The sequence below is a fragment of the Ascaphus truei genome, chromosome 1 (genome assembly GCF_040206685.1).
Source record: "Ascaphus truei isolate aAscTru1 chromosome 1, aAscTru1.hap1, whole genome shotgun sequence".
NCBI classification, from domain to species: domain Eukaryota; kingdom Metazoa; phylum Chordata; class Amphibia; order Anura; family Ascaphidae; genus Ascaphus; species Ascaphus truei.
Window position 1 is genome coordinate 532730773 of NC_134483.1, and position 27353 is coordinate 532758125.

The 27353-nt window shown below is 44.9% G+C and overlaps 1 protein-coding gene across 1 annotated transcript; it reads left to right on the plus strand.

The window, feature by feature from the left end:
* Positions 1-163: 163 nt before the first annotated feature.
* On the plus strand, positions 164-25635 carry LOC142472231 (kyphoscoliosis peptidase-like). Its single transcript, XM_075579136.1, has 6 exons — positions 164-847; positions 2588-2699; positions 4073-4190; positions 18437-18628; positions 20978-21168; positions 22987-25635. The coding sequence occupies exons 1-6, from the start codon at positions 182-184 to the stop codon at positions 24300-24302; spliced, it is 2595 nt and encodes an 864-aa protein (XP_075435251.1). The 5' UTR covers positions 164-181; the 3' UTR covers positions 24303-25635.
* The last annotated feature ends 1718 nt before the right edge of the window (positions 25636-27353 follow it).

Here is a 27353-nt window from a genome sequence, read left to right on the forward strand (position 1 = left end):
CAACCCTAACCCTATGAGAACTAGTACAATAAACATGCCCATCGTTCATTTAAAGTACTGTTGGGTACTGACATTTTGGGCAAGGTACTAAACGAAGATATACGATTCGCATGGTTAGAACTCATTTGAACCATTTTCTCTTTATCTTCGGATTCAGCTTGTGCGTGTTTCCTTTGTACAAATGAAAATGGGATGCGGCAACAGCCTTGTGACTAATGTTGACAACATTCAACCAGAAAAATCTGTTTTGCTCAATATTTTCTTGCTCAGAAATGAGAATAACAGCAACAACACCAAGAGCATAAGAGGGCAATCTCATTCCAAACCCTACAGTGAAAGACAAATTCAGTCCAATCTTGCTATTAACTCGTCCTCCAATCCCAAAACTAAAATATCCGATTCCCATCATAGAAATGGAACCGCGGTGCGTAAGGGTAAACCCTCCACTCTTCCCATCTCCTCGAGCGCACGACCCCAAGGAGCGGAGGAACAGAGGCAAGAAAACAAAGTATTGGGTCACCGGGAAAAAAGAAATGAAAACGTAGTTGCCAACGCTGTTGCTGGAAGCAAGAAGGATATTTTCCAGTTTTGGTCAAGCCGGGTTCAAAGCAGCACTATCTCTAATGAAAAACCTTCCAGTCCCAGCTCGCAGCCAAGTGAGGGGTCTAAGAGCATTGTATCGAAAATGATACAGTCACAGCATGCATCTGGAGATAACTGCCGAAGAAAGGATTTGAGTGAGGACTCTGTTGAGACTAAACCCGTTAGGAGGAAGAAGAGAGGAGAGATTTTTTCCTCAACCACTTTCACTCACATAGATGAGCATGTGCTTAGTTCCAGTAAACAGGTAGGTACATAGCATTGTACAAATGCTCAGTTCTACACATATACAGTCATGTGAAAAAGAAAGTACACCCTCTTTGAATTCTATGGTTTTACATATCAGGACATAATAAGAATCATCTGTTCTTTAGCAGGTCTAAAAATTAGGTAACTACAACCTCAGATGAACAACAGCACATGACATATTACACCGTGTCATGATTTATTTAACAAAAATAAGGCCAAAATAGAGAAGCTATTTGTGAAAAACTAAGTACACCCTTACTGCTTCCATAGGAATTAAGATGCTAAGTAGCAGACAGGTGCTGCTAATCAAATGCCCTTGATTAATTGATTATCAGCAAGTGTGGCCACCTCTATAAAAGCCGAAGTTTTAGCAGTTTGCTGGTCTGGAGCAATCAGGTGTGTGTTAACACAAGGAGGAAAGACATCAGCAATGATCTTAGAGAAGCAATTGTTGCTGCCCATCAATTTGGGAAGGGTTATAAGGCCATTTCCAAACAATTTAAAGCCCATCATTCTACAGTGAGAAAGATTATTCAAAAGTGGAAAACATTCAAGACAGTTGCCAATCTTCCCAGGAGTGGACCTCCCAGCAAATTCACCCCAAGGTCAGACCGTGCAATGCTCAGAGAAATTGCAAAAAAAAACAAGAGTTACATATCAGACTCTTCAGGCCTCAGTTAGCATGTTAAATGTTAAAGTTCATGACAGTAAACTTAGAAAAAGACTGAACAATATGGTTTGTTTGGAAGGGTTGACATGAGAAAGCCTCTTCTCTCTAAAAAGAACATGGCAGCACGGCTTAGGTTTGCAAAGTTGCATCTGGACAAACCACAAGACTTCTGGAACAATGTTCTTTGGACATACGAGACCAAAGTGGAGATGTTTGCCCATAATGCACAGCGCCACGTTTGGCGAAAATCAAACACAGCATATCAGCACAAACACCTCATACCAACTGTCAAGCACGGTGATGGAGGGGTGATGATTTGGGCTTGTTTTGCAGCCACAGGACCTGGGAACCTTGCAGTCATTGAGTCGACCATGAACTCCTCTGTATACCAAAGTATTCTAGAGTCAAATGTGAGGCCATCTGTCCAACAGCTAAAACTTGGCCGAAATTGGGTCATGCAACAGGACAATGATCCCAAGCACACCAGCAAATCTACAACAGAATGGCTGAAAAAGAAAAGAATCAAGGTGTTGCAATAGCCCAGTCAAAGTCCAGACCTCAACCCGATTGAAATGCTGTGGCTGGACCTTAAGAGAGCTGTGCATAAACAAATGCCCGCAAACCTCAATGAACTGAAGCAACGTTGTAAAGAAGAGTGGGCCAAAATTCCTCCACAACGATGTGAGAGACTGATAAAGTCATACAGAAAACGATTACTTCAAGTTATTGCTGCTAAAGGTGGTTCTATAAGCTATTGAATCATAAGGTATACTTAGTTTTTCACACATGGCTTCTCCATTTTGGCTTTACTTTTGTTAAATAAATCATGGCACGGTGTAATATGTCATGTGTTGTTGTTCATCTGAGGTTGTATTTACCTAATTTTTAGACCTACTAAGGAACAAATGATTGTTATTATGTCCTGATATGTAAAACCATAGAATTCAAAGAGGGTGCACTTTCTTTTTCACACAACTGTATATATATATTTACAACAAAGAGAAAAGGTAACATAATTGATTTATATACATGACTATTACTTTGTTCACATCTTGTTGTATTTCTTAGCTGAAATTAGAAAACTGTACAATACAAGAAATCGTACGTGCAATCACTGAAACGTCCCAAAATGACCTTGAAAAGATACGAGCGATCTGGATATGGCTTTGTCATAACATCAGTAAGTATACCGTACAGTACGTACCATTCATTGGGCACAGCCCAACAAGGAAAGCTTTGGAAGCACATTCTATCGACATATGCAGACCCACATAACACAAGATTAATTACTTTAAACATAAGTGCAACGGACTGGATGCTGGATGCTGACTAAATACATTGTCAATACATTGTTGACTGAAAATGCATGAAACTTGGACAGTATTTTCCTGACGGTTTCTGTATTTATTTTCTAAGCTGAATCTATTCATTTATATTGGTCTTTTCTAAATATATTCTTAACCCCCACCATGCAAAGAAGGTTATAGTAGCCCATTTTAGATAATGATTTCTGAAAGGAAAATGTCCCTTCTAGCCAAAATTCTAAGAAACATGCAGGAAAGTCTTAAACCCAGCAATAATTCAGTAATTTATGTACTATTATTTAGATAGCAGTACTATTATAAGATCATGCAGTCATATGAACAAAGCGCTAGAATTGAGATGTCTTTCAGGACACTTTATAAATCTTCGAAAATGTCGATTTTAATTTTTCAAAATCTCGAAAGCTCACGACACTATAATCTCATCCCCTAAAAGGCCTCACAACATACTGCACAAAGAATTCTAATGTGCGTGTATAATACTTCCTCTTGATATGTTCTGACGCAAGTTACACTTTATTCTTTTAATTTATACTGTAGCTACCAGATATTATCTTGTTTTGAGGTAATAGAATACAGTGACGTCCTGTATTTATTGTGCCCGTTTTTTTTATGAGTTGGAGAACAAAGAATTGCAGAACCATTCAACAAATGCGCCTATTCTATAAACTACGATAGCGCTGAAATCGATGGGGCTTCCTGCGGGATATTTATTTGATTTATAAAATGTTTTACCAGGAAGTAATACCTCTCGTTTTCAAGTATGTCCTGGGCAGAGTGTTAAGATGAAAAATAATAAACGGTTACAAATACATAGTTACATAGGTGAACAGGGTATACATTATATACAAGACATTGCATGCACAGTTAAAGATAATATATATTATAGGCGTATGTAACAGTTACAGACCAGATTAAAATGTGAGACAGCCTTAGATTTGAAAGAACTTAGACTGGTGGCGGCTGTGAGAGTCTCCAGTAGGTTGTTCCAGTTTTGGGGTGCACGGTAAGAGAAGGATGAGCGTATGGATACTCTGCTGAACCTTGGGACCATGAACAGTTTTTTGGAGTCAGATCTCAGATGATAAGTGCTGCGTGTGGTAGGGGGTGAGGAGCTTGTTCAGATAGAACACGTTTACAGAATAAGAGCATACAGGTTTTGCATACATGTATTTTGGTTCTCTATCACCACATGTATTATGCTTCCTTGCTAAATCTTTTCTTGTTTTAGGTTATGATATTGATGGATTCCTTGGATTATCCCATAAAATATTTAAACCAGAAGATGTCCTGGGGAATAGAAGAGGTGTGTGTTCTGGGTATGCCAGCCTATGTAAAGAAATGTTCAGGTACTTACTTTTATATGTATGGATGTACCCTATGGATGTTTTTATTGATATAGCACCAACAATGTTGCCAGCGCATTACAAAAGAGACCATACAATACAGGGAATTATCATTCAATAAGTGCAACAATCACAAAATCGGACCACAGTAAAGGAAATCCTTGTCACGGAGACCTTCACATCTTAGTGGTAATTCTTGTAAGGTATCAGATAAAAAGCTAACATGAAGACGTAGCCAATATTATTCCACCCATGAGCAACGCTCAAAACTGGTGCATCATTTAACACAAGATTTGACATGACGCCATTGAACAATCCCATTGGTGCGTGCGGAGTGATGTCGCTTGGCATAATTGAAAATGCAGGAAGCTATGAGAAAACAGAGTCCCTGTTTGGATATGCACACCACCTTATATGTGTAAATTATACATACTGGAAAGAGGTGGTGTGTACCACCTCCACTGATTTGAAATAATTATTTATTTATTATTGAACAAAGGGAAAACAAAAAAGTAGATTAAAACTAAAACTCGCAACAGTGCTTGTTGTAGAACTGCAGGTCAATGTATAATAATATTGTCCCTGCTAATACGAAACTGTGAACCTAACCTAACAGATGCGTACAGCCATGGCAGATGTCTGCATATGATAATTACTGTATCCAGGCATATGTGCTGGTGCTTCAAAAGAAGTGCTAAGAGTACACTATGTAGTGTGAAATATTGAACCCAAGACTCTCACAATAATGAGAGAATTAGTGCTAAATAATCTAAACTAAATAAACCTGAATAAATCCTGTTTGTGTGTGTGTTTATATACAATGTTTTCTGCCTAGATAACTGAATTACCTCCTATGTGACATCTGTATAGATCTATTGTGACACAACCTGATCAGATTAGTCTTAGATCATTCCTCCTGTGCCTATCTGTGTGTATCATATAGCTATAGTGGAAGCTATTGAACAGGCATAGTGGAAGGAGTGTCACAGATTGTAACAAAGCTGCAACAGGGCTCAAAAGGGATATTAAATATATATGCTAATCCCTAACTATATATCTTTCCAGTATGTATAATTTACCTGTGTGTATCATATAGCTATAGTGGAAGCTATTGAACAGGCATAGTGGAAGGAGTGTCACAGATTGTAACAAAGCTGCAACAGGGCTCAAAAGGGATATTAAATATATATGCTAATCCCTAACTATATATCTTTCCAGTATGTATAATTTACACATATGTAACGGGTGGACCCCCCTTGTCTGACCCACCCAATCTCACATTGGCCCGTGTGGTCTAACCGGTCCCCATTACGTGATCGTGTATGGTGGTGCACCTGCAAGTAACAGGACTCCTGAGTCTCCCGCTTGATGGTATTAGGGGATGTCATCAGGACAGGTAGCTGAGGTAGTGGGTGCGAGTCCAACTTACTTCATGTGCAGCGCCTCCACCTCATCAGGATCTGTGCTTCCGCAGGGAGATGGTCCTGGGGAGGAACTCCTTCTTGGTGGTGCCATCCACTGCTGAGTAACTTCACACTCACACAGTGGATGTATATGCGAACAAGACATCTTTATTTGCATTGTATGGGCCAGCTGCCCCTCACAGATAGCAACTCAGCCGCTCATCTCTGTGCAGCACTCCATTAGGAAGGTCCCTTCTCCCTAATAGAGCTGCTTTCCACCTTTACTCTCAAAGAGATTCCCCAGCTTCTCTGGCTGCTGTAATCTCCTCTGCTGAGCTGCTTTGTCTCTCTCTTGAGCTGCTCTGTCTGTCAGCTCCTCTAACTCTGCCCAATGTGCTGCGTATGCTCACTGACTCACAGCTAGCAGGAGACACTGCAACACTGTTGCAAACCTTCACGTGCCTCTCACTGAACAGAGGCAGCACAACAACAGGAAACTGAACTTCTAACTTTAGGCAGTGCTGTGTCTTATATCACCCCCCAGAGAACAAACCTGCTCTGTACCACTAAGTGTGGGCACATTGCATGTTGTCACTTCCTTTGGGGATATATGACACCTCACCAGGGTTTGAGGGCAAACCTCCATTGATTGTTGCTGGCAATCCTGCATACTTACCAGGTTTACTGCCAGCATGAGAAAGAGATATGTACACCAATCTTATACATGGCTACATTCTCCCCCTGGTGGAACCCCAACGACCCGGCTGGGATCTAAATTTGCGGAACCTTCCTTCAGGTAGCACTGCAAAACATAACAACACATTATTACAGTACATATCTTTTCATAACACAATAACAGATACATCCTAACGTAGATGTGTAAGAACTAGGATTACCCCATGCTGGAGTATCCATTCTGGTACTACCATACCCTCTCAAGGTGGCTTGCGCACAGCATGGTCCACTGGGTTTAGAGCAGCAATGCTGTAACACTCTAGGGGACATACTAGACACCCACAATCAGCCCACAACTCTGGCTTGGATGCTAGTGGACTGAGAAGATCATGCCCATACATTTCCCCAAGGCATCTCCTGGAGATGTAGACTATCCCCTCTTGACTACACCACTTCTCATCTAACCCGCCAGGATCCCAATTTTCTTTCCCTGATCCTTCCTCTTCATCAATGCCATATTCCCTATCTTCATCAGGGGTAACCATTTCGAACTTACTTTCTCCCTCCCATGGATGGTGAAAATAAAGTAACCACTTTTTGCGATCCCTGACAACTCTTGCCGACACTGGAGGCACATAGGGGGTTCCCCGGGCAATAGGCACAATATGAGCAACATTACCCAAATTCCCAGATGAAACTCCCAATAACCCTGGGAACCCAAAATTTGACCCAAGGCTCTTAGGATCACACCCCACACTAACAGTATGATTGTCATCATTAGTGCAGTATAACATTCGTTGCATAGACATTTCTCTCCCCGATCCCTCATCGGAGGCAAAACAGTCACCCCAGTCCAGATTTTCCCCAGTCCATTCTTCAGAAGTGGCTCGGGACTCCCCAGACAACCCTTGGCTAGACTGGGACCCATAGGAAAAAGTGACAGGGGCAGGGGTTTTAACTATGGCCGGGGGTTGGACATAGGGAAACACTGTCGGCATACGCGGGGCTACGACCCGCAATTTCTCGCTACCTTGCCCGGTACCATCGGACTGGCACTCCGGTTCACCCGTGTCCGTGTTCCCAGGCTTCCGCAGGGCCTGCCGCTCTTCCTGGACCCAGGCGAGCTGGTACAGCTGCTTGGCCGCGAGGACACGGCCATCTTGCTGGACTCGCCGCCATCTTGCGTTGGGTTCCCAACCGGAACCTCTTCCTCCAGAAAGACATCCGCCACCGGAAGTGATGGTTCTGCTCTCTGCTCCGTCCGGGCCTGTGCTAGGCCTTTCTCCGCCATTCCCACCACCGGCGCCTGTGGGGGGTTAGGAGGTTCCTCACCACTCCGCTGGCTTGCGATGGGTTCCTCTGTGGTAGGCCGGACTGGCCGTTGTAGGGCACACGGGCCTACATCAGGGTCCGCAGCCGATGGGATAAATGTCTCTTTATCTTCAGCTTCACTTGTGTGGTCCGCCGGCTGGCACATCACCACAGCTGGTTGACTACTGTCTTCAGTAGTACAGGATGGGGGTAGGGACATCTCCGCAGGGGAACAGCGTCGGGGCGCTTCGCATTCGCTGGTGGCCATCGGCCTGAAGCGGTCCTGCTCCGACGGTACCAGTGGTAGCGATTCCCCTTCTCCCTGGGCAGTCACCTTACCCTTCATTGATTCCTTCAGGAATGGTTCCATCATCTGGGGTTTCGGTTTTGGAACAGGATCTGGAGCCGTCTCTGTCATCGGGGCTTGGAACTCCTCACGCTTAGGCAGATAAGGGCTAGACACAAGCTGGTTTGCTCCTTTTGCAAAGAAAGTAGCTCCCCAAACAAGTTCTTTTCCCAGAGATACACAATCAGAGTCCTCACACCTCAAGCTGGTGATTCCGTCATTGGATACTTCCCGGAATCCTTTAGGCAATGAATAACAGGCAAAGGTCATATCACCCTTCCTCACTTTATGTATACACAGGCACAAAAGAAAGGGGTAAGTCACTCCTTTGGCCCGCCATGCCCCTGGTAGCTGAGGTTGTGGTTTGCTGCATTCTGTTTCTTTCTTAGGGGGAACAGAAGTTGCTACTGGCAGTTCACTGTGCTCACTCCCCCTGGTGGACTCTAGAGGAGGTTCTCGTAGACTTGTAGGCTGACCCAGCACAGGGGCGGAGTGAGTCATAGTCCCTGAGGGCGCGGCTCCAGCTTTCGCGCCAAACTCCCCAACAGGGTGGGGTTTTCTCGTTGGCGCCAATCCTGGCCAACAATCAGCAAACTGCAAAGTTGCAAGACTTTCTGCAGCTGGCCCACGCGGTGTCCCGGGAACGTGGGAACCGCCGTTTTGGTTATTACTGTCTTTCTTCATCACATTTGAGGTAGCGTTTGGCTGTTTGTATATTGAATAATAACAAAGTCCATTTCGTTCCTCCCATCCAGCAACACTATCGTCCTCACTAGCCTCGAGGTTACTTTCCCGAGAGCATAGACAGGACAAACCCGGCGCAACCGCGGCTGTCACGCCAGTCTCCAACAGGCTCACAAAAGTCTCTTCTGTAGCTTGTTCCTCATACTCGCACAGAACAGGTGCGATCTCTTCTTCGGCCTCCGTCCGCCATCCTGGACCTTCTGCGCTGTGCAGATCCTCCATTCTTGCGGTTCTTTCTCGGCCTGTCCGCCGTCATGGACCTTCTGCGCTGTGCAGATCCTCCATTCTTGCGGTTCTTTCTCGATCTGTGAATACAGGGTTTTTGTACATGGAGCTCCGCTCTGCGGGGCAGCTACCACATCAGTACAATAAACATGCCTTGTGCACCACCTTGTGTACCTAATGTAGATCTGACTTGTGTTTGCACTACCTCAGGCTAGGCTCACTTTCTCAGTGTCTACTGTTTCTCCTTCCTCCAGTCTGTGCTCCTCTCTTGGTAAGTGGTCTGGAATGGAGACTAGAGTACTCTGGCTCTTCCATGCAGTACTTTGGGCGTCGACCTACTGTTGGCTAGCCTAGTGCGGACCCTTCCAGAATTCCTGCCCTAAGTTACCAGTTTACCCCTTCAGGCGTCCCCAACTAGCGCTACCTCAAGGCGACTAGGACAGCAATAGCCCCCTGCTCCAGACCCACTAACCCCTAACGGATCCCAAGGCGTCTGTGCGGCCTGCAGCTCCAGCAGCTCCCCGACTACCCCTGGCTCCGTCCCACGCAGCACAAAGTGACAGCAGACACTCTCCCTGTTTCCTAGTGTGTGCCTAGCAAAAGCCTGTCCTGTTAACAGGTATCTCAGCAGCGCCTCCAATTGTAATGGGTGGACCCCCCTTGTCTGACCCACCCAATCTCACATTGGCCCGTGTGGTCTAACCGGTCCCCATTACGTGATCGTGTATGGTGGTGCACCTGCAAGTAACAGGACTCTTGATGGTATTAGGGGATGTCATCAGGACAGGTAGCTGAGGTAGTGGGTGCGAGTCCAACTTACTTCATGTGCAGCACCTCCGCCTCATCAGGATCTGTGCTTCCGCAGGGAGATGGTCCTGGCGAGGAACTCCTTCTTGGTGGTGCCATCCACTGCTGAGTAACTTCACACTCACACAGTGGATGTATATGCGAACAAGACATCTTTATTTGCATTGTATGGGCCAGCTGCCCCTCACAGATAGCAACTCAGCCGCTCATCTCTGTGCAGCACTCCATTAGGAAGGTCCCTTCTCCCTAATAGAGCTGCTTTCCACCTTTACTCTCAAAGAGATTCCCCAGCTTCTCTGGCTGCTGTAATCTCCTCTGCTGAGCTGCTTTGTCTCTCTCTTGAGCTGCTCTGTCTGTCAGCTCCTCTAACTCTGCCCAATGTGCTGCGTATGCTCACTGACTCACAGCTAGCAGGAGACACTGCAACACTGTTGCAAACCTTCACGTGCCTCTCACTGAACAGAGGCAGCACAACAACAGGAAACTGAACTTCTAACTTTAGGCAGTGCTGTGTCTTATATCACCCCCCAGAGAACAAACCTGCTCTGTACCACTAAGTGTGGGCACATTGCATGTTGTCACTTCCTTTGGGGATATATGACACCTCACCAGGGTTTGAGGGCAAACCTCCATTGATTGTTGCTGGCAATCCTGCATACTTACCAGGTTTACTGCCAGCACGAGAAAGAGATATGTACACCAATCTTACACATGGCTACACATATATAAGATGGTGTGCATATCCAAACAGGGACTCTGTTTTCTCATAGTTTCCTAAATACTATTATCCCTGAGTGCACCCTCAGTATTCAGCTGATGCAGAATCCAATCCCCTGTATATATTAATAATTGAAAATGCAACAACATTGGGTACATCTGTATCTGTTACGCCGATGCTCGCCACAAACCGGGACCGGACCGCGGGGCTGAGGTGGGGTTATATAATCACCGACCTTAGTCCACGCAGACTGATCCAGAGTGCGCAGTTCGTAGTCGTACATCGCAGGGTCAGGATTGGAGAAGGCAGCATCGTCGTTAATGAAGCAGGAGTTCGGCAACAGGAAGTCAGGAGATCCCCGCTTCAGCTTAGGAGCGTGAGTGCGGGGGTGGCTTCTGCGCGAGGAGCAGCCTCGGCCCATGACGCCGATCTCAGCAGGAGGAGACAGCAGGCTGGACGAAGTTCACCGCAGGGCAGCGTCGGGAAGAACCAACGCTTCAGCGCAGAAGTCCAAGGCAGGTCACTGCAAGAGGATCGCAGCAAGCCGCAGGAAAGGAAGGGTAGCCACTGCTAGGAGGGAATGCAGCAGGTACCGGTGCTGGCAACATGCTTCAGCACAGACGTCCCGGGTAGGCCACTGCAGGAGAATAGCAGCAGGCCAGTGCTGGCATCAACGCTTCAGCACAGACGTCCAGGGCAGGCCACTGCAAGGATATAGCAGCAGGCCGCAGGAAAGGAAGGGTAGCCACTGCTAGGAGGGAATGCAGCAGTACCAGTGCTGGCATCAACGCTTCAGCACAGACGTCCAGGGTAGGCCACTGCAAGGAGATAGCAGCAGGCCAGTGCTGGCAACAACGCTTCAGCACAGACGTCCAGGACCAGGCCTCTGGATACTCAGGAACTTGAAAGTAAGAACACTAGGAGAGAGGCCTGGGGTGGTTTGTGGCAGAGTCAGTAACATAGAGATTTGAATAGTTATGCTCGGCGCTGGTTCAGAGCCAACGCCTAGAATATAAAGGGCGGAGATCCAATCACAGGAGGAGGGTGTGTGAGAATTCCTCCAATGAAAGAGCACAGGGCAGAAGCTGCAATGAGAGGCAGCACCTGTGCCATAGATTGCCAGAGGAAGCTTGCAACTGCACAGGTCTGCAAGGCTGCAGTCAAAGCTAGTAGTGGATTCCTTACAGTACCCCCCCCTTCAGGTGAGGCCTCCGGACGAACAAGATCCATCACAGATTTGGGGGACATGGAATTGTTCCTAAACCTCCTTAGGCGAGAGGTGGCGTTGAAAGCCCATAGTTTGTTGGGATTCCTTACAGTACCCCCACCACTGGGTGAGAAGCCTGGGTGAACAGGACCATTCATAGGTCTGGGAGACATTGAGTTGTTCCTGAAGTGTCTCCGGCGAGAATTAGGTCCACAATCCAGATGTACATTGGCGAGTGCCATGAAAGACAGCGGTGGTACTGCAGTTCTTGGTACATGGACAATGGGACCTGAGGGCTCCGGAATGGGAACATCGGAAGGACAGTAGCCAGGTGTCCGGTGCATAGTAATAGTCCAAGAGTACGGGACACAAGACACAGATTGTCGGACAAAAATGGCAGAGGGACCTTCAGAGAAGGCAATGTCTTTGGTGAAATCAGCACGGAGGAAGTTGCGAAAGTCTTTAGCTTCCAAGGAATTCCGGGTGGTGGTTAGCAAGGGAATGGAGCGGGAGGGTTCACTACACACTATTGCAGCGGTACTTTTGATACCAAGCAAGGTTGCTATCCCAAGCAATTTGCGAGAGTCTGTAGCAGTGTGTATGCAACTCATGGTACTGGCAGTTGAAGAAGGATCCGCTTCCTTTGGTTTGTGATCTTTAGAGAGAATGAAATCCGAATTTGTGGCCTTGGCGAAGGACATAATAAGCATGTCTATACCCATAGTGGATACGTGTTGAGTGAAGGTGAAAAAACGGCGCTATCTCTATAAGTGTTTCACTACAAACTATATAGTGAATATTTTAAACAAAATCAATTATTTGTATAACAATAAAGACGTGCTCAAAATAACGTGCAGGTGTAAATATTTAAAATGTTCAAACCCCCTGCTCAAACCCAGCTGGTAGGGACTGGTTTCGGTAGTCCCGCAAATCGTCACATTCGTTGTATTCCAGGGGGAGCATGGAGGGAAATAGAACAAAAAAGAGACAAAAACAATCTAAGTGTAGACAGTTATATCAAAGGTGCAAAATTAGATATCTTGTCTTGGCTCGTATGTTGTGACTACTTACAAGATGTAAGTTGTATACAAGCGATTTAGACACACAATGGTCTCTGCTAGGGATGTTGTTCTCCACTCTATGAAGCGGTCTCCAGTAATCAGCTCAGCAACCAAGTGTATGTGAAGAAAAATGATACCATAGTGCAGACCAATATAATGTTAAAACTAAACTTTATGATATTTAAAATTGAACACTTACAATAAAATTGATTATAATAAGCTTTGTTCACAATATTAGTGAGGAGAGAAGAGTGTATTAGCTTCCGGCTCACCCGCCTCTTCCGATGGAACTTGATGTAATCAGCCTCTCTCTGTGACCTGATGTCGCTGGCGGTGGACTGTATACCCAGGCTGTGTCCCCCCGTGGGTTGTTAGACTCCCCTTCTGCTGTTGCAGCTTGGAGCTGCCTCTCGGGTGGGCGATCCCGCCTCTCTCACTGCCGATACGTCACTTCCGCTTTGTTCCGTCACGTCACTTCCGGGCGCGGCTGATGGAATTTCTGAATGGCGATCACGCCTCTCTCCTCTCTCCTGACAGGAGCCGTGGGAGCCGTCCTGTCAGGAGAGAGGAGAGAGGCGTGATCGCCATTCAGAAATTCCATCAGCCGCGCCCGGAAGTGACGTGACGGAACAAAGCGGAAGTGACGTATCGGCAGTGAGAGAGGCGGGATCGCCCACCCGAGAGGCAGCTCCAAGCTGCTACAGCAGAAGGGGAGTCTAACAACCCACGGGGGGACACAGCCTGGGTATACAGTCCACCGCCAGCGACATCAGGTCACAGAGAGAGGCTGATTACATCAAGTTCCATCGGAAGAGGCGGGTGAGCCGGAAGCTAATACACTCTTCTCTCCTCACTAATATTGTGAACAAAGCTTATTATAATCAATTTTATTGTAAGTGTTCAATTTTAAATATCATAAAGTTTAGTTTTAACATTATATTGGTCTGCACTATGGTATCATTTTTCTTCACATACACTTGGTTGCTGAGCTGATTACTGGAGACCGCTTCATAGAGTGGAGAACAACATCCCTAGCAGAGACCATTGTGTGTCTAAATCGCTTGTATACAACTTACATCTTGTAAGTAGTCACAACATACGAGCCAAGACAAGATATCTAATTTTGCACCTTTGATATAACTGTCTACACTTAGATTGTTTTTGTCTCTTTTTTGTTCTATTTCCCTCCATGCTCCCCCTGGAATACAACGAATATACCCATAGTGGACCCATAGAGAACATGAACGGACGCTTCAGGTAAAGCGACAAGGTCCAGTAAGGGTGTCTTCGTCTTAGGGAGAGGCCAATTGCCATACAGAACAGGCACTTTGGGCACCGCACAGAGACCTGCGAGTAAGGAGTCTGTTTGAAAGGTGAGAAAACAGATTTTATCCAAAAAACAAGGCAGGCGGTTACGCGGTGCATCAACCTTAGGGAAAAAAGTCTTGGGGTTAAAGCTGGGTGCCTCCAACACAGAGAAAGAAGACAGAGAACTAGAGCTTGGCTTCGGAATGGAGGTCCCAGGTACCCAGGTCTCACATGATACTGTGGGAGAAGCAATGCAAATTGTTACTGTTTTAAACATAGGGTCTTTAACATCGGTAGCTCCAGGCACCTTTTTGAGAGGTAACCCTAGTTTTGGGACAGGACAGTCAATAGCAAGTACCCCAAGTATTGTGGAAGACACAGAGAAAAATAAGTCCATTTTAAAGACGGGATCTTCTGAAAAAAGGGAACGTTCCAAATGCGATACCCCTGAGTTCGTGGTAGTAGACATACAGTCAGTAGTGGATACCCCGAATACTGTGGGCGAATCAGCGTGAAACAGTATTATTACAGGAATGGGCATCCCAGACTTAAAGTCATTTTTAATCATCCCGGAGGCTGTGGCATGATCCGTGAGAGAAACTGGGGTAAACTCTCCAACAGACACAAGGGACATCTTGCTTGTTACAGAATTGGGTCCCTGAGAATCCCTAGTGAGGGCATCAGACTCCATGGGAGACTTAGTGACAGGGGTTTTGGAACTGATTAAAGGAATTGCAGGTATCACAGATTTAATAGGAGAAATACCTTGCAAAACAGAAATTTTAGTAAAGATGATAGGCATCACAGATAGGACAGACAGAAGTAAGCTAGGCAAGGTTGCTTCTATAACAGAAGATTTGACAGCGGCAAAGCTTAACTCAGCGGCTGCTGGAGAACTTTTAACTACAGTGAGAAGGGACTGCAGATTTACAAAGTCAGGGATAAAGGGAGTCTCAAACTTGAAAGCCTGATCCTTCAAAAAGAAGGGCCCTAACTTTAATGGTACTGAGAGAGCAACAGCAGATACGCTGATCTCAGTAGGGGTCACTTGGAAAGGAGCATAATATGTACTGTTCGCTTTAAACCCTAGGATTTGAGAAAAGGAGAACTCAGACAGTGCAAGTGGGGCAACCACGACAGTGCTGGCCTCTGAAGTGGGTATTTGGGAAAGAGTGTCTGGGACATCAGAAACGACAACAGATTCCACGAAAAGGGGTCTATGCTCAGAAGCAGGGCTCTCAGCTCTCTGAGTGGCAGACGGGGTGAGTGAAATACCTAGGAGTAGGGATTCTGCGAACAGGTTTAGAGAAACAAACGGCTCCAGAATACTTTTTACTGGAGCCAGTATATTTGCCGAAAGTTCAGGGGGCATAGCCCCGAGAATTTTAGCCGAGTCAGAGGACAAAAGGGGTTGATCCTCTGAGGCTAAGGAGGTGTCCCTGACTGACGAACTAAAGGGATCTACCAAGGAAGATTCACAGGGCTGACCTGCAGGGGTTAACATAGGAAAAACCCCAAGGGTTAAATTACTCTGTACCTGAGAATCAGAGAAATAGAAGCTAGTCTCCGAGAGTGGGGTCATAGGGGGTTCTGCCTCTTGCCCTAGGGACCTATCATTAGACTGCGGAATACTAGGGTTAGTAGTAGGGACCTCACAGAGCAGACTAGCAGGGGTTAATACAGAAAAAACCTTGGAAACAGAGCTTAGAATTTTTGGTTTAGGAAAAGAGGGCAAACAGGATTCATTCTCTGGTGCTAGGGAAGACACACTGACCTGGGGACTGCAGGGATTTACAGTGGGGGACGCATAAGCCTGACTAGCAGGGGTTAAGACCGAAATAACCTCAGGGACAGAACTTAGGGAGGTTAACTCGGGATTAGGGAGCGTGGCAGCTTCTTCCTTAGCGGGCAGCGACAGAGAAATGGTTTGACCATTCTTAGGAGAGAGAGGTACCCCCACAGGTTTAGCAACAGGACTGACAGAAAAGGGTTTGTGAATAGTCTGTGCGTGGGCAGCAAGTAGAGGTTCACGCTCGCTTATGTTTTTGTCAAATTCCAGGAATAATGTAAGGGTTTTGTCTATAGCCTGAGCCAGTACCCCAAAATCCGCAGGTTCAAGACCTGGAGTAGACATAAGAAGGAGTAGTTGGGAGTACTGGGCTTGTAACATCTTCTTCACCTCTCTACATTCCTGAGACCTTGTAAGTATTTCTTTACGAGTTAGTCTTTCTGCAGGGGTTAACCCTTCATACATACAGGCAAGATTAGGCGGAGGCAGTCTTTCAAACAGATACTGTTTTTCAAACAGGGACTGGTCCGCAGCCTGGGACATAGGTACAGTTAAACATTTACCATCCCCCGCCACGGCGCGGTCCGGTTTTAATGGGCCGAGCATACTGTTACGCCGATGCTCACCACAAACCGGGACCGGACCGCGGGGCTGAGGTGGGGTTATATAATCACCGACCTTAGTCCACGCAGACTGATCCGGAGTGCGCAGTTCATAGTCGTACATCGCAGGGTCAGGATTGGAGAAGGCAGCATCGTCGTTAATGAAGCAGGAGTTCGGCAACAGGAAGTCAGGAGATCCCCGCTTCAGCTTAGGAGCTTGAGTGCGGGGGTTGCTTCTGCGCGAGGAGCGGCCTCGGCCCATGATGCCGATCTCAGCAGGAGGAGACAGCAGGCTGGACGAAGTTCACCGCAGGGCAGCGTCGGGAAGAACCAACGCTTCAGCGCAGAAGTCCAAGGCAGGTCACTGCAAGAGGATCGCAGCAAGCCGCAGGAAAGGAAGGGTAGCCACTGCTAGGAGGGAATGCAGCAGGTACCGGTGCTGGCAACACGCTTCAGCACAGACGTCCCGAGTAGGCCACTGCAGGAGAATAGCAGCAGGCCAGTGCTGGCATCAACGCTTCAGCACAGACGTCCAGGGCAGGCCACTGCAAGGATATAGCAGCAGGCCGCAGGAAAGGAAGGGTAGCCACTGCTAGGAGGGAATGCAGCAGTACCAGTGCTGGCATCAACGCTTCAGCACAGACGTCCAGGGTAGGCCACTGCAAGGAGATAGCAGCAGGCCAGTGCTGGCAACAACGCTTCAGCACAGACGTCCAGGACCAGGCCTCTGGATACTCAGGAACTTGAAGGTAAGAACACTAGGAGAGAGGCCTGGGGTGGTTTGTGGCAGAGTCAGTAACATAGAGATATGAATAGTTATGCTCGGCGCTGGTTCAGAGCCAACGCCTAGAATATAAAGGGCGGAGATCCAATCACAGGAGGAGGGTGTGTGAGAATTCCTCCAATGAAAGAGCACAGGGCAGAAGCTGCAATGAGAGGCAGCACCTGTGCCATAGATTGCCAGAGGAAGCCTGCAACTGCACAGGTCTGCAAGGCTGCAGTCAAAGCTAGTAGTGGATTCCTTACAGTATCAACATAATCTACACACTGACAAATGATTAGCTAAGTTGCCGATCGATCTGTTCTCCTGTGATCGATCGGTGAAGATTCGGATCGGGGGTTCACTACATCTCTGCCAGAGCAGCAGAAGACAGATGCAAAGTTCTGTGTCGCAGATCATGTGACCAGGCAGTCATTAGATACAATTGGTGCACTGCTAGAGAGAGGGTAAAAGGGGTGTGCCAGAGCCTGTTTCAGAAGAGGAAGCGGATGTGACTTTGTAAATGGTTGCTGTAGAAACAAAAATGCTTGTTACATTATAATACATTTTAAAAAAATGCTACAAGTATTTTCTCATAGAACAGAACGGATTTATTAAAAATAACACACGTGCTTGCAGCTTTAATATGCCGTGTAACACAGCAGGCAAAAGCTCTAGAGCAGCGTTTCCGAACCTTTTTTACATTGTGCACCCCCTGCTAGAAAATATTTGTTTCACGAACCCTTAATTAAGGAATCTTATTGTCTACTCGTCAGACTATTGCTAGCAAAACTGTTTGACTGGAGCTCATGGGGTACAAATTACTGCGGGAGCTTCCAAAGTCACGCCCTACAATGCTTTGCTGCTGTGGATTGAAAGCAATGTAAGGAGCAACTTCGGAAGGTCCTGTTGTAATTAACAGCTATACCAGCCACGCCAAATTGCAGTTTGGGACCTTGCAAAGGGCGCAGTGCCCGCATGGGCTCAGAAATCCATTATACTGGCTGGGATCTGGCATTACATATTAATTTGCAGAAAACCCCTTGGAGACCCCTCACATACTACCTCAAATAATTGTGGGGCAGAAACATTTTCCTATATTCATTATTCTGTGAAGCTGCTTGAGAAAAGTCTTCCCCAGTAGAGATAAGCACCTTCACAGCATGTTGAAACAGGGTAATTAACAGAACTGTACAGCGCGTGTGATTGGGTGCAAGGGAGCTCCATGGGTTAAAAAAAAATAATAATAATCAATTGTTCTGTACAAACAGATAAGATGTTATATTCTCACAGGGAAGTAGGACTGAAATGCCGTGAAGTCGCTGGCTACAGTCGAGGCACAGAATACAATGAAGGTCAAAGTCGTCAGAGAACAAAATCCAACCACATGTGGAATGCAGTGGAGCTGGACAATGAGTGGTACCTCTTGGATGCCTGCTGGGGAGCTGGCACTGTGGACCTTCAGAAGAGGATATTCATACCAAGGTTCGAATGTTATTTAGAATAAGACCATGTGCTCAACACATCGTTTTCGTTTTACTTTAAATGTGAATGATCAAGGAGCTTTCTTCCTACTCATTCTCTTTGTTTCATATGAGCAGGGCCGCCGACGGGGGGGGGGGGAGGGGGAGAGAGCTGGGACAACTAGCGCTGGAGGTTGGGCCCTGCCAGAGGTCGGGATTGAGTGCGAGGAGTGTGGGAATTGAGAGGGCGGGGGATTGAGGGAGTAATATTTAGTGAGAGGAGGGGCATTGAGTGAGAGAGGAGGGGGAGTTAGTGAGTGAAAGAGAGTGAGGGGGAATGGAGGTGTAAGAGGGGAAGGGGCATACATTGGGGCGTGAGAGGGTGGGAAGAGTGAGGGGGGAGTGAGTGAAAGAGGAGGAGTAAGTGATCAAGTGGGAAGGAGAGAGGGGGTATAAGTGAGGGAGTGGGTGAGGGCGTGTAAAAGGGAGGGGAGAGGTGGGGGTGTAAGAGAGGGAGGCAGAGAGATGGGAGTGTAAGAGAGGGAGGGGTGGAGGTGGGGGTGTAATAGAGGGTAGGGGAGAGGTGGTGGAGTGAGAGAGGGGGTGTAAGGGAGGTGGAGGTGGGGGGTGGGAGGGGGAGGTGGCGGTGTGAGAGAGATGGGAGTGTAAGAGAGGGAAGGGGAGAGGTGGGGGTGTAAGAGAGGGGGAGGAAGAGAGGGAGGGATAGGAAAAGTGGGAGAGGGGGAGAAAGAGAAGGTGGGGAGATTCAGGGGAAAAATACGTGGTGTAGGGAGTGGATGAGAGGGGGAGGGTGAGATGGGGGAGAGAAATAGAGGAGGTGAGAGAGTGAGGAGGTGTGCGAGAGGGGGTGGGGGGAGTGTAAGAGAAAGAGGGGGGGCCTTGCAAGGCCGCAGACACAGGGAGCCCAAATGGAAGCTGTAGTCCTGGGGCCCATGTAAGCCGCCGGCTGCTCTGATCATGAGGGAGGAATTTCATACACGGTGAGGGATATATACAGGGAGACTATGCAGATTACACACAGGGACAAAGGGAAAGAAAACGGTTAACAATGGGCGTGCTGATATCAGGGGGTCATTCTATAACGTCTGTACGACCGTTCCAGCCGTTCTCGGACGACCATCAACATTGAAGTCAAACACACATACATTTTAGAAGATTAAACAAATCAATTAAGAAATAAATTCTAATTAATCCAACTATATTTGATATTTGATAGTATCCCTCCATTTACAATAATTAGTGTGTACAAAAATTGATCAAGGGAATCAATATATAATTGACTATCCAAATTCGTATAATAAGGATGTTTTATATTATAACACAATGACTAAACTTATAAAACCTCAAGATATTTATACATCCAGTAGATAAGGATATGTCAATAAATCAAGCTAGGAGTTTTACAAGCGTTTCTCATAAAGATTTCCAAAGCGACCAGAGATCAGTATCTGAATGGTATTACTAATACGGAGAGCACATATAAAACACAACGAGAATAACCTGGTGATACAAATAATAAGATAAAAGATAATAATAATAGAAAACAAACATGGACACAAATGACATGTCACGTAGTAACCAGAAGACCGTACCTCATCTCAGGCACCATATGAAAGTCTCCAGATTTAATACATAAGGGAATTCAGGCAGTATTATATAGTATTATATAGTATAACGTATGCAATTTGTATAGAGCCAAACACTTGCAATGACAGATGTTACTTGAAGACCAGAGGGAGGGTACAGGATCACAAAAAGTGCCCCATTTGCCCCAAGTATTGTAAATGGAGGGATACTATCAAATACATTTGGATTAATTACTTAGAATTGATTTCTTAATTGTTTTGTTTAATCTTCTAAAATATGTTTTTTTTATATATATTTTTAACATTCATAGATTGATATGTTTAGTTAATGTTGTCAATTTTCTTTCCTTTACAATATTTGAGGTATCCATTCTATTTATTATTGTTCTGAATATTTACATTTTTTCTTTTCTTTTTCATTATATATATATATATTATTTATTTATTTATTTTTTAATTTGTCACTTCCTTTTGGTGTTACATTTGTAATGGTTTTAATGTTCGTTAGGCTTTGGATCCACTTACATCCTGGGCATTAATGTTGGTAGTTTGGTCTGTGTATCTTTATTAAAGTTTTTTTATTTCTTATTGATGCCCAAGGCTCACACCCATACGCGCGCCACTGTGTGGAGTGCGCGCGGCTGATGATATGCGTATGACACCACGCTTTCTTCGGTCCTCAGACATTATTAAAGTTTTCTTGTCCCTTTGGCTAGTCTTGGTTTCAGTCTGTTCTGCATGGGTTCACTATCCTACTCTTGCAGCTACGATGATTTCTACTTCCTCACCGACCCCGACGATTTCGTTGAAACTCATTGGCCCGATGACCCCAGTTGGCAGCTCCTCCAGCCGACGGTGTCGTTTGAAGATTTTGAGCAAAACATTTTCAAGACCTCCGAGTTTTTCAGGCTTCGTCTTTTCATCATTTCACCAAAAGTTTCCTTTCTCATGACAGGTAAATACATTAAAAAAAATAATAATACAAGCCTTGCTACTGCTTTGTTTGGGTAAATGTTTGCGGTAAGTTGTGTATCTATAGAAAGGTTCGCTCACTATTAGGCCTTTATTCATTATGGTGTGAAACCATTTCCCTGTGCTGGAGACCATTGTAATCCCATTCATCTGTATGGAGCTGATCTTTTCAATATGGGGGGGGTGGGAGGAACAGTTTCCCAATAAATATAATAAACTAGCCATGATCCATATCATCTTTCCCACCCTTCCATTACTCTTCTCAGTTTCCTAACATTAATAAAAATAAAGTGTATTTAAGTAACTCGCTTGGCACCATAGGGGCCAAACTATTGTTTTTTGTTCTAGTGCAGGGGTGGTCGACTCCAGTACTGAAGGGCCACCAACAGGTCTGGTTTTCAGGATATCCCTAGTGGCTCAGTCAAGGACTCAGACACTGGCTGCGCCACCTGTGCCGACGCAGGGATAGTCTGAAAACCTGACCTGTTGGTGGCCCTTGAGGATTGGAGTGGGTCACCCCCTGTTCTAGTGCCTCAGAAGACATCTCTGTATCAGAAAACGGGTAACTAACACCAGCGCCCATCCTTCCTGCCTCCTCGCTTGTGCGTTATTATTCCAGATTCATAACTTTTCTTATGGCCAACAAGGTTACATATAAACATCTAAAAGGGATTTATCTACTGTATGGCAGTAAATATTGAAATGGGGTTTCCTTTAGACAGAACTACACAGTGTATAAAACATCCGGAAGCTTTTGTGACAGAATATGTTATCTTCAGCCGCCTACTATATAATTGGATTTTTCTTTAAATTGCTTGGCCATCCTACCCTAGATATAAACAGACTAATCCTAGCAGATCAGCTGAATACAGCAAAAACAAGCGAGGCAGCCTAAGACACAGATACATTAAGGAAGGGGCTGTGTTTCATTCAATCCCTTTGTACTGTGGAAAGTTTGTGAAATTATCTGAGAAAAGTAAAGTTTGTCTGGTTTGTCAAACTGTGCTCGAGTCTGTATTTAACCCCCTCTGTGCTGTTTGTGAAGGGTTGGAGTATCACATATTTGTTTTGTAGAGAAATATAAACTTCTGCTTCTTTTTTTGATACAATAAGGAATCTCTATTACAAGGGATCCATTTCTGCTACAATGGAATGACTCATTGATATAACACGAGCCTTGAAGGGATGATGGGATCGGATGGGATTACACATCAGTGTGAATTAAAATCTGTTTTTATGCGCTGCTCCAATGTTTGCTTTGGGTTGTGTTAAATGTAAGAAATGTGTTCCTCAGGTGTCCCACATCTGGCATCTACACCATGGGAGTTAAACAGGGCAAAATATTTTAGGAGTATACATTTTAACCCATTTGCAGCAACAGGGTGATTTGTGTCCTCTGCTAATATTAGACCCAAAACAATAAGGTCTACCATGGATGCTCTTTAACCACACAACACACATTCATTAACACACACATCTAGGAATGCCAGCACACTGATGGAAACATACATTAACACACTGATTCATATATACACTGACACACACACACGACACTAATAGACATAATCTAAAGATACAGTAGATACACTAATATATACAGTCATGTACCCAGATTTGCATAGGCACTGTCACGATTACATAGATCCACGCAGATCCACGTATGCCTATATACTGTTATATACTGCAGAGATTGTGTTGTTTATATGTGTGCGGTACACCTCTGCATGCCATGTGCAAAATAGATCTTTATTGTTAATTCGTTAGTGGATGTATTAATTAAAGTTTCACTTTTTCCCTACAGAGTACGGTGATTGTACAGTGTCATTGGGCTGTTCACATCCTATGGAATTTAGCTATAAGATCTATAAAATGTGTGACAATGACAGAAGTTTTGTAGAAAAAACACATGGGATCTTAACTATGCATGAAAACAGCATGACCCTCAGAGTCATTCCACCAACACAGGGTCTCTTTGAGCTGAAGATATTCGCAAGGCCCACTGACTCTGAAGATCTGTACAGGTGGGTTTGTTCATACCAGATTGAGTGTCTAAAAGCAAAATGCTCAGACAAGCTACCTGAAAACCCTTTCCATTTTTGGGGTCTGCATCAAAGGGGGGGAGATTTGGGGGTCAGCGGCTACAACTTTGGAGGGGATCTCATTGTAGCAGAAAGTGGTAGTCTGAATCTAACTTTCAAGACTTCAAGGCCATTGTTGGCTATGTATGAACTGGCACACAAGGAGTTGACCATGCCTTTCAGCAAGAAGTGCTTCACTTCTCACATAGAAGAAAAACAGCTGAGTTGCCATGTTCTCTTCCCTTTCCATGGATACTACAGACTTTCATTGTTCGTCAAGGACCTCGGAGGGGAACATTTAAAGAATGCTGCTAATCTACTTATTCAATGCTCATCCCCAGTAAACCATAATGAGCTTTTTCCTTCTGACCTTAGCATTCACTGTGGAGCTGGAGTCAACTCGAAACTAAATGGTCTGTCTAATCCAAGCCACCTTTTCCCTATTATAAATACAAAGACGGGCAAGTGCAATATTACCTTTCATACACTGCCTGGCATAGACGTTTTTATTGTTCTTGGCACAGATAAAGTGCAGAATAATCTGTACTCGCTGGACAGATATAGCCTAATTACACACCTGGAGCGCAAGATAAGTATAAGCGTCCTCCTCCCAGAGTCGGGACACTACAAATTAAGTATCTTTGCAAGGGATCGCGATGACAAGGAGTTCTCTCATGTCTGCGATTATGTCATACGATGCTTCTCTGACAATCACTGGCTCCCTTTTCCAAAGGTGTACAGCGCATGGAGACAAGGTTGCATATTACTACAGCCGCGATCCGGCCTTCTGACAGAAGAAAGCTGGGTGGATTTTAGAGTCAAGATTCCCGGAGCTTGTAAGGTGGTTGTAATTAGCCTTGCGAAGACAGAACTCCAGCTCGGTAAAAATAAGATCTGGGACGGCAAAGTTTTCACTGGCCCTGCTGGGACTGTTCTTAAACTGGCAGTGAAGTTTACCCAGAATTCCACCACAATGGCTATTGTAATGTCATTTAAAGCACAAATAAATCTCAACGCTATAGATGGATCTTCAGGTTAGCAAAGCAGAAAAACATATTTTTTACGGAGGTTATACAGCCATGTGAACAGTTCATGTAAAACAAGGGCAACATTGAAGCCTCTAAACTTTGTTTTATTTGCCAAACATTAAAGCTGCAGTTTAAAAAAAAAATATATATATATATTTTTTTCATTCAATATGTGCATCGATACAATCTGCACACTGACACGTGATTAGCTAAGTTGACGATCGATCCGTTCTCATGTAATCGATTGCTATTCTCAGGGTTATTTAATTCAGTTATTGCTGGACTACATTACCCAGAATGCAAAGTTCTGCGTGGAAGATCACGTGACCAGGCAGATACTAGATACAATGGGTGCACTGCTAGAGAGAGGGCAGGGCTCAAGTGAAGGGGGTGGGACTTTGTAAATGGTTCCTATAGAAACAAAAATGCTTGTTAAAAAAGAATACACAAAAATGTTTTTATTTAAATGCTACAGGTATTTTCTCCCAGTACAGAACAGGTTTATTTAAAAAAAAAAACACATGTAGGATATTGCTTGAACTGCAGCTTTAAAGGGCCACATTATGTCACGTGCCATACCTCCTGATTTTGGAGTGAGACTGCAGAATTTGACACCAGCAGACGTCAACTGATTCTCTCACTGATTTGACGTAAATTTAGCGGATTTCAGTACAGACTGCTCCATAGACTTCAATGGAGTCTCACTCACACAAATCAGTCATTTTTCATTAAAATATATATTTTTTTGGTCTAGAATTCCCAAATCTTACAAAGTGTTCCCCTCCAGGGGTTGACATCTCAGAGCCGGGGGAGGGAGAACCTTCACTCCTTTCTGCCTCTGCCAGGCAAATCTAATCACCCCCAAGCAAGAGACCTGCCATCAGCACTGAAGGGGAGGGAGGGGTGTGTTAGATGCTGAAAAAAGCAGAATGTGTCTCAGTATCTGAAGGTGGAGGAAAGAGTTCCCAACTGCCTTAAGGAAAATTTAACCTGTACAATATGTATCTCCATCGTATGTAATGTAGACTAAAACATGGGATATGGCATGACAACACTCACACAAAGTGACGACAACAACATTTAATTGAAAAAAGGAGAACTCGTTGAGCAATGTATTCTGTTTTTCATTACAATTTATGTTTGAACGTGTTGTGTGTGCTGGTCATGCTCCTTGTTTTGGGCCATGGGTTCTACCTTGTGTGACTGTGCAACAATTGACTTAAATTGCACATTTTTTTTTTAAATCAATTTTGTGTGTGCCCAAAAGAAACACTCTTTGTGTAGATGTGTGTAAATGGATGTGTGCCATTTCATTATCAATACTGTAGATCACGTGTACTATAAGGTTGGTTTGTTTCTTCACATCGTCTCGCATCTGGATAGAGTGACAATTGAATAGTTTTGCATCTTCAGAGCTTGCGAAACGTCGCTCATGTTATTTTTTTTGTACCAGGGTGAGATACATGGATGAATAAAGGAACAGTGTTCTTAGCTAATTGAGAGGTTCTGTGGACATCCTTTTTGATTTTATACGAGAACTGACGGATCAGCTATTACTGGAGGGTTGTACATGTAAACCATTTCTTCAATAAAAATGTGGAAAAGGTAAAACACCAACAAAACAAAAAAATGTAAGATTCAGAACTGTCACCCCCCTCTGAAATACAGAATGGGTGACAGCAACTTCTGATTTCATTTGCTGAGACACTGGGGCTTTTTATAGTACATTAGCTCCCATAAAATCACTGCCAAATCAGTTTGGCAAGACCCTACCTCACGGTCTGACATTTGTGTTATCACGTGTAACACCCCTATCCCCCCCTAAGGGAGATTTGCTGGTATATAGGGTATTGTGATGCTGTGGTGCCCACCTGTTGGTTCTCAGGAAGCTGAGTCTCCGCGATGGTAGGGAGTTTGGGGTACAGGATTGTCTTCGTGGGTGCAGCGCATCCACCTGTAGGGCTTCTGCCATAGACAGGAGTTCATCCCCACAGGAACCTCCATAGCATAGAGTAACGATTCAGGAGTAACAGTAGTACAGTAGCACAACAGGTTTATTGGCATAACTGTTCCAGCATAGTTCCCTCTCTGCATGGCTCCCAGCCCAGGGGCATCATCCCTTCCCTGGGCAGAACAGGACTAGGCATCCCAAGAGCTTGAGGCCCCTAGGCTTGTCTGGACACTGTCACCCCATGAGGGGAAAGACAGGAACTCACTCCATGGTGGAACACTCTCTCCCTCTGGAGCACATCACTCCCTAAGGAGAACACACTCCCAAAGGAGAACACACTCCCTAAGGAGAACAGACTCCCTAAGTAGAACTCTTACACTCCACCAACCCAAACGTAGAACACACACACTAAGGAAGGGTCCCCACCTTTTATACCTGGGAAGGGGATAATCCCTGTGGGTTTTGATCTTGCTAAGATTGTGTGCCTTAGAATGGGAAGCCTCTAGAACTGGAAGGTACCTAAAGTTAGAAGTGATACAATCACTCACCGGGAGGAAGGGTTGTGATGGTACATTTTCATGGGTCAGAGAGTTCTTCATATACTTGTGCAAGAGCTTTCCAGACTTCACAAGTCTCTGTGATACAGTATGAAGAACTTGTGAGGCTTGAAGTCTCAAATACAATTACATCATGTTGGACTTGGTGATCATGGTGGTTATTATTATTATTATTATTATTATAATATTACATATGATAAAAACTGCTAATATGAAATATTTCACCCATTTGATTTGTGTGTGGATATATTAAAAGTATAAGTATAATGCTAAAACCACTGATAGAAATGTGTACCAAATGGTAAACTTAAACAAAAAATAAAATGTCTCTTTTAGTGCTAATACAGAGAGAAAATAAGTATAGTCCAATAATGAATATACACAGATATTTTGGACTCTAACGTTGAGACTATCTTCCAAATGGAAAGCTGCACACCTAGCTCTCAAAACAGATAAAACATAACCTTTTAATGGTCTAAATAAAATTACCCAAACTACTTTAAATAATAACTGTGGGATTAGTGAAGTAATTAAGTAAAAGTGTGAGGAAGGAG

Coding starts and splice junctions, on each gene's coding strand:
- LOC142472231 (XM_075579136.1), top strand. CDS start 182: ATGAAAATGGGATGCGGCAACAGCCTTGTGACTAATGTTGACAACATT. Junction 18,629..20,977: donor AAGAGGATATTCATACCAAG/GTTCGAATGTTA, acceptor CTACTCTTGCAG/CTACGATGATTTCTACTTCC. Junction 21,169..22,986: donor AGTTTCCTTTCTCATGACAG/GTAAATACATTA, acceptor TTTTCCCTACAG/AGTACGGTGATTGTACAGTG.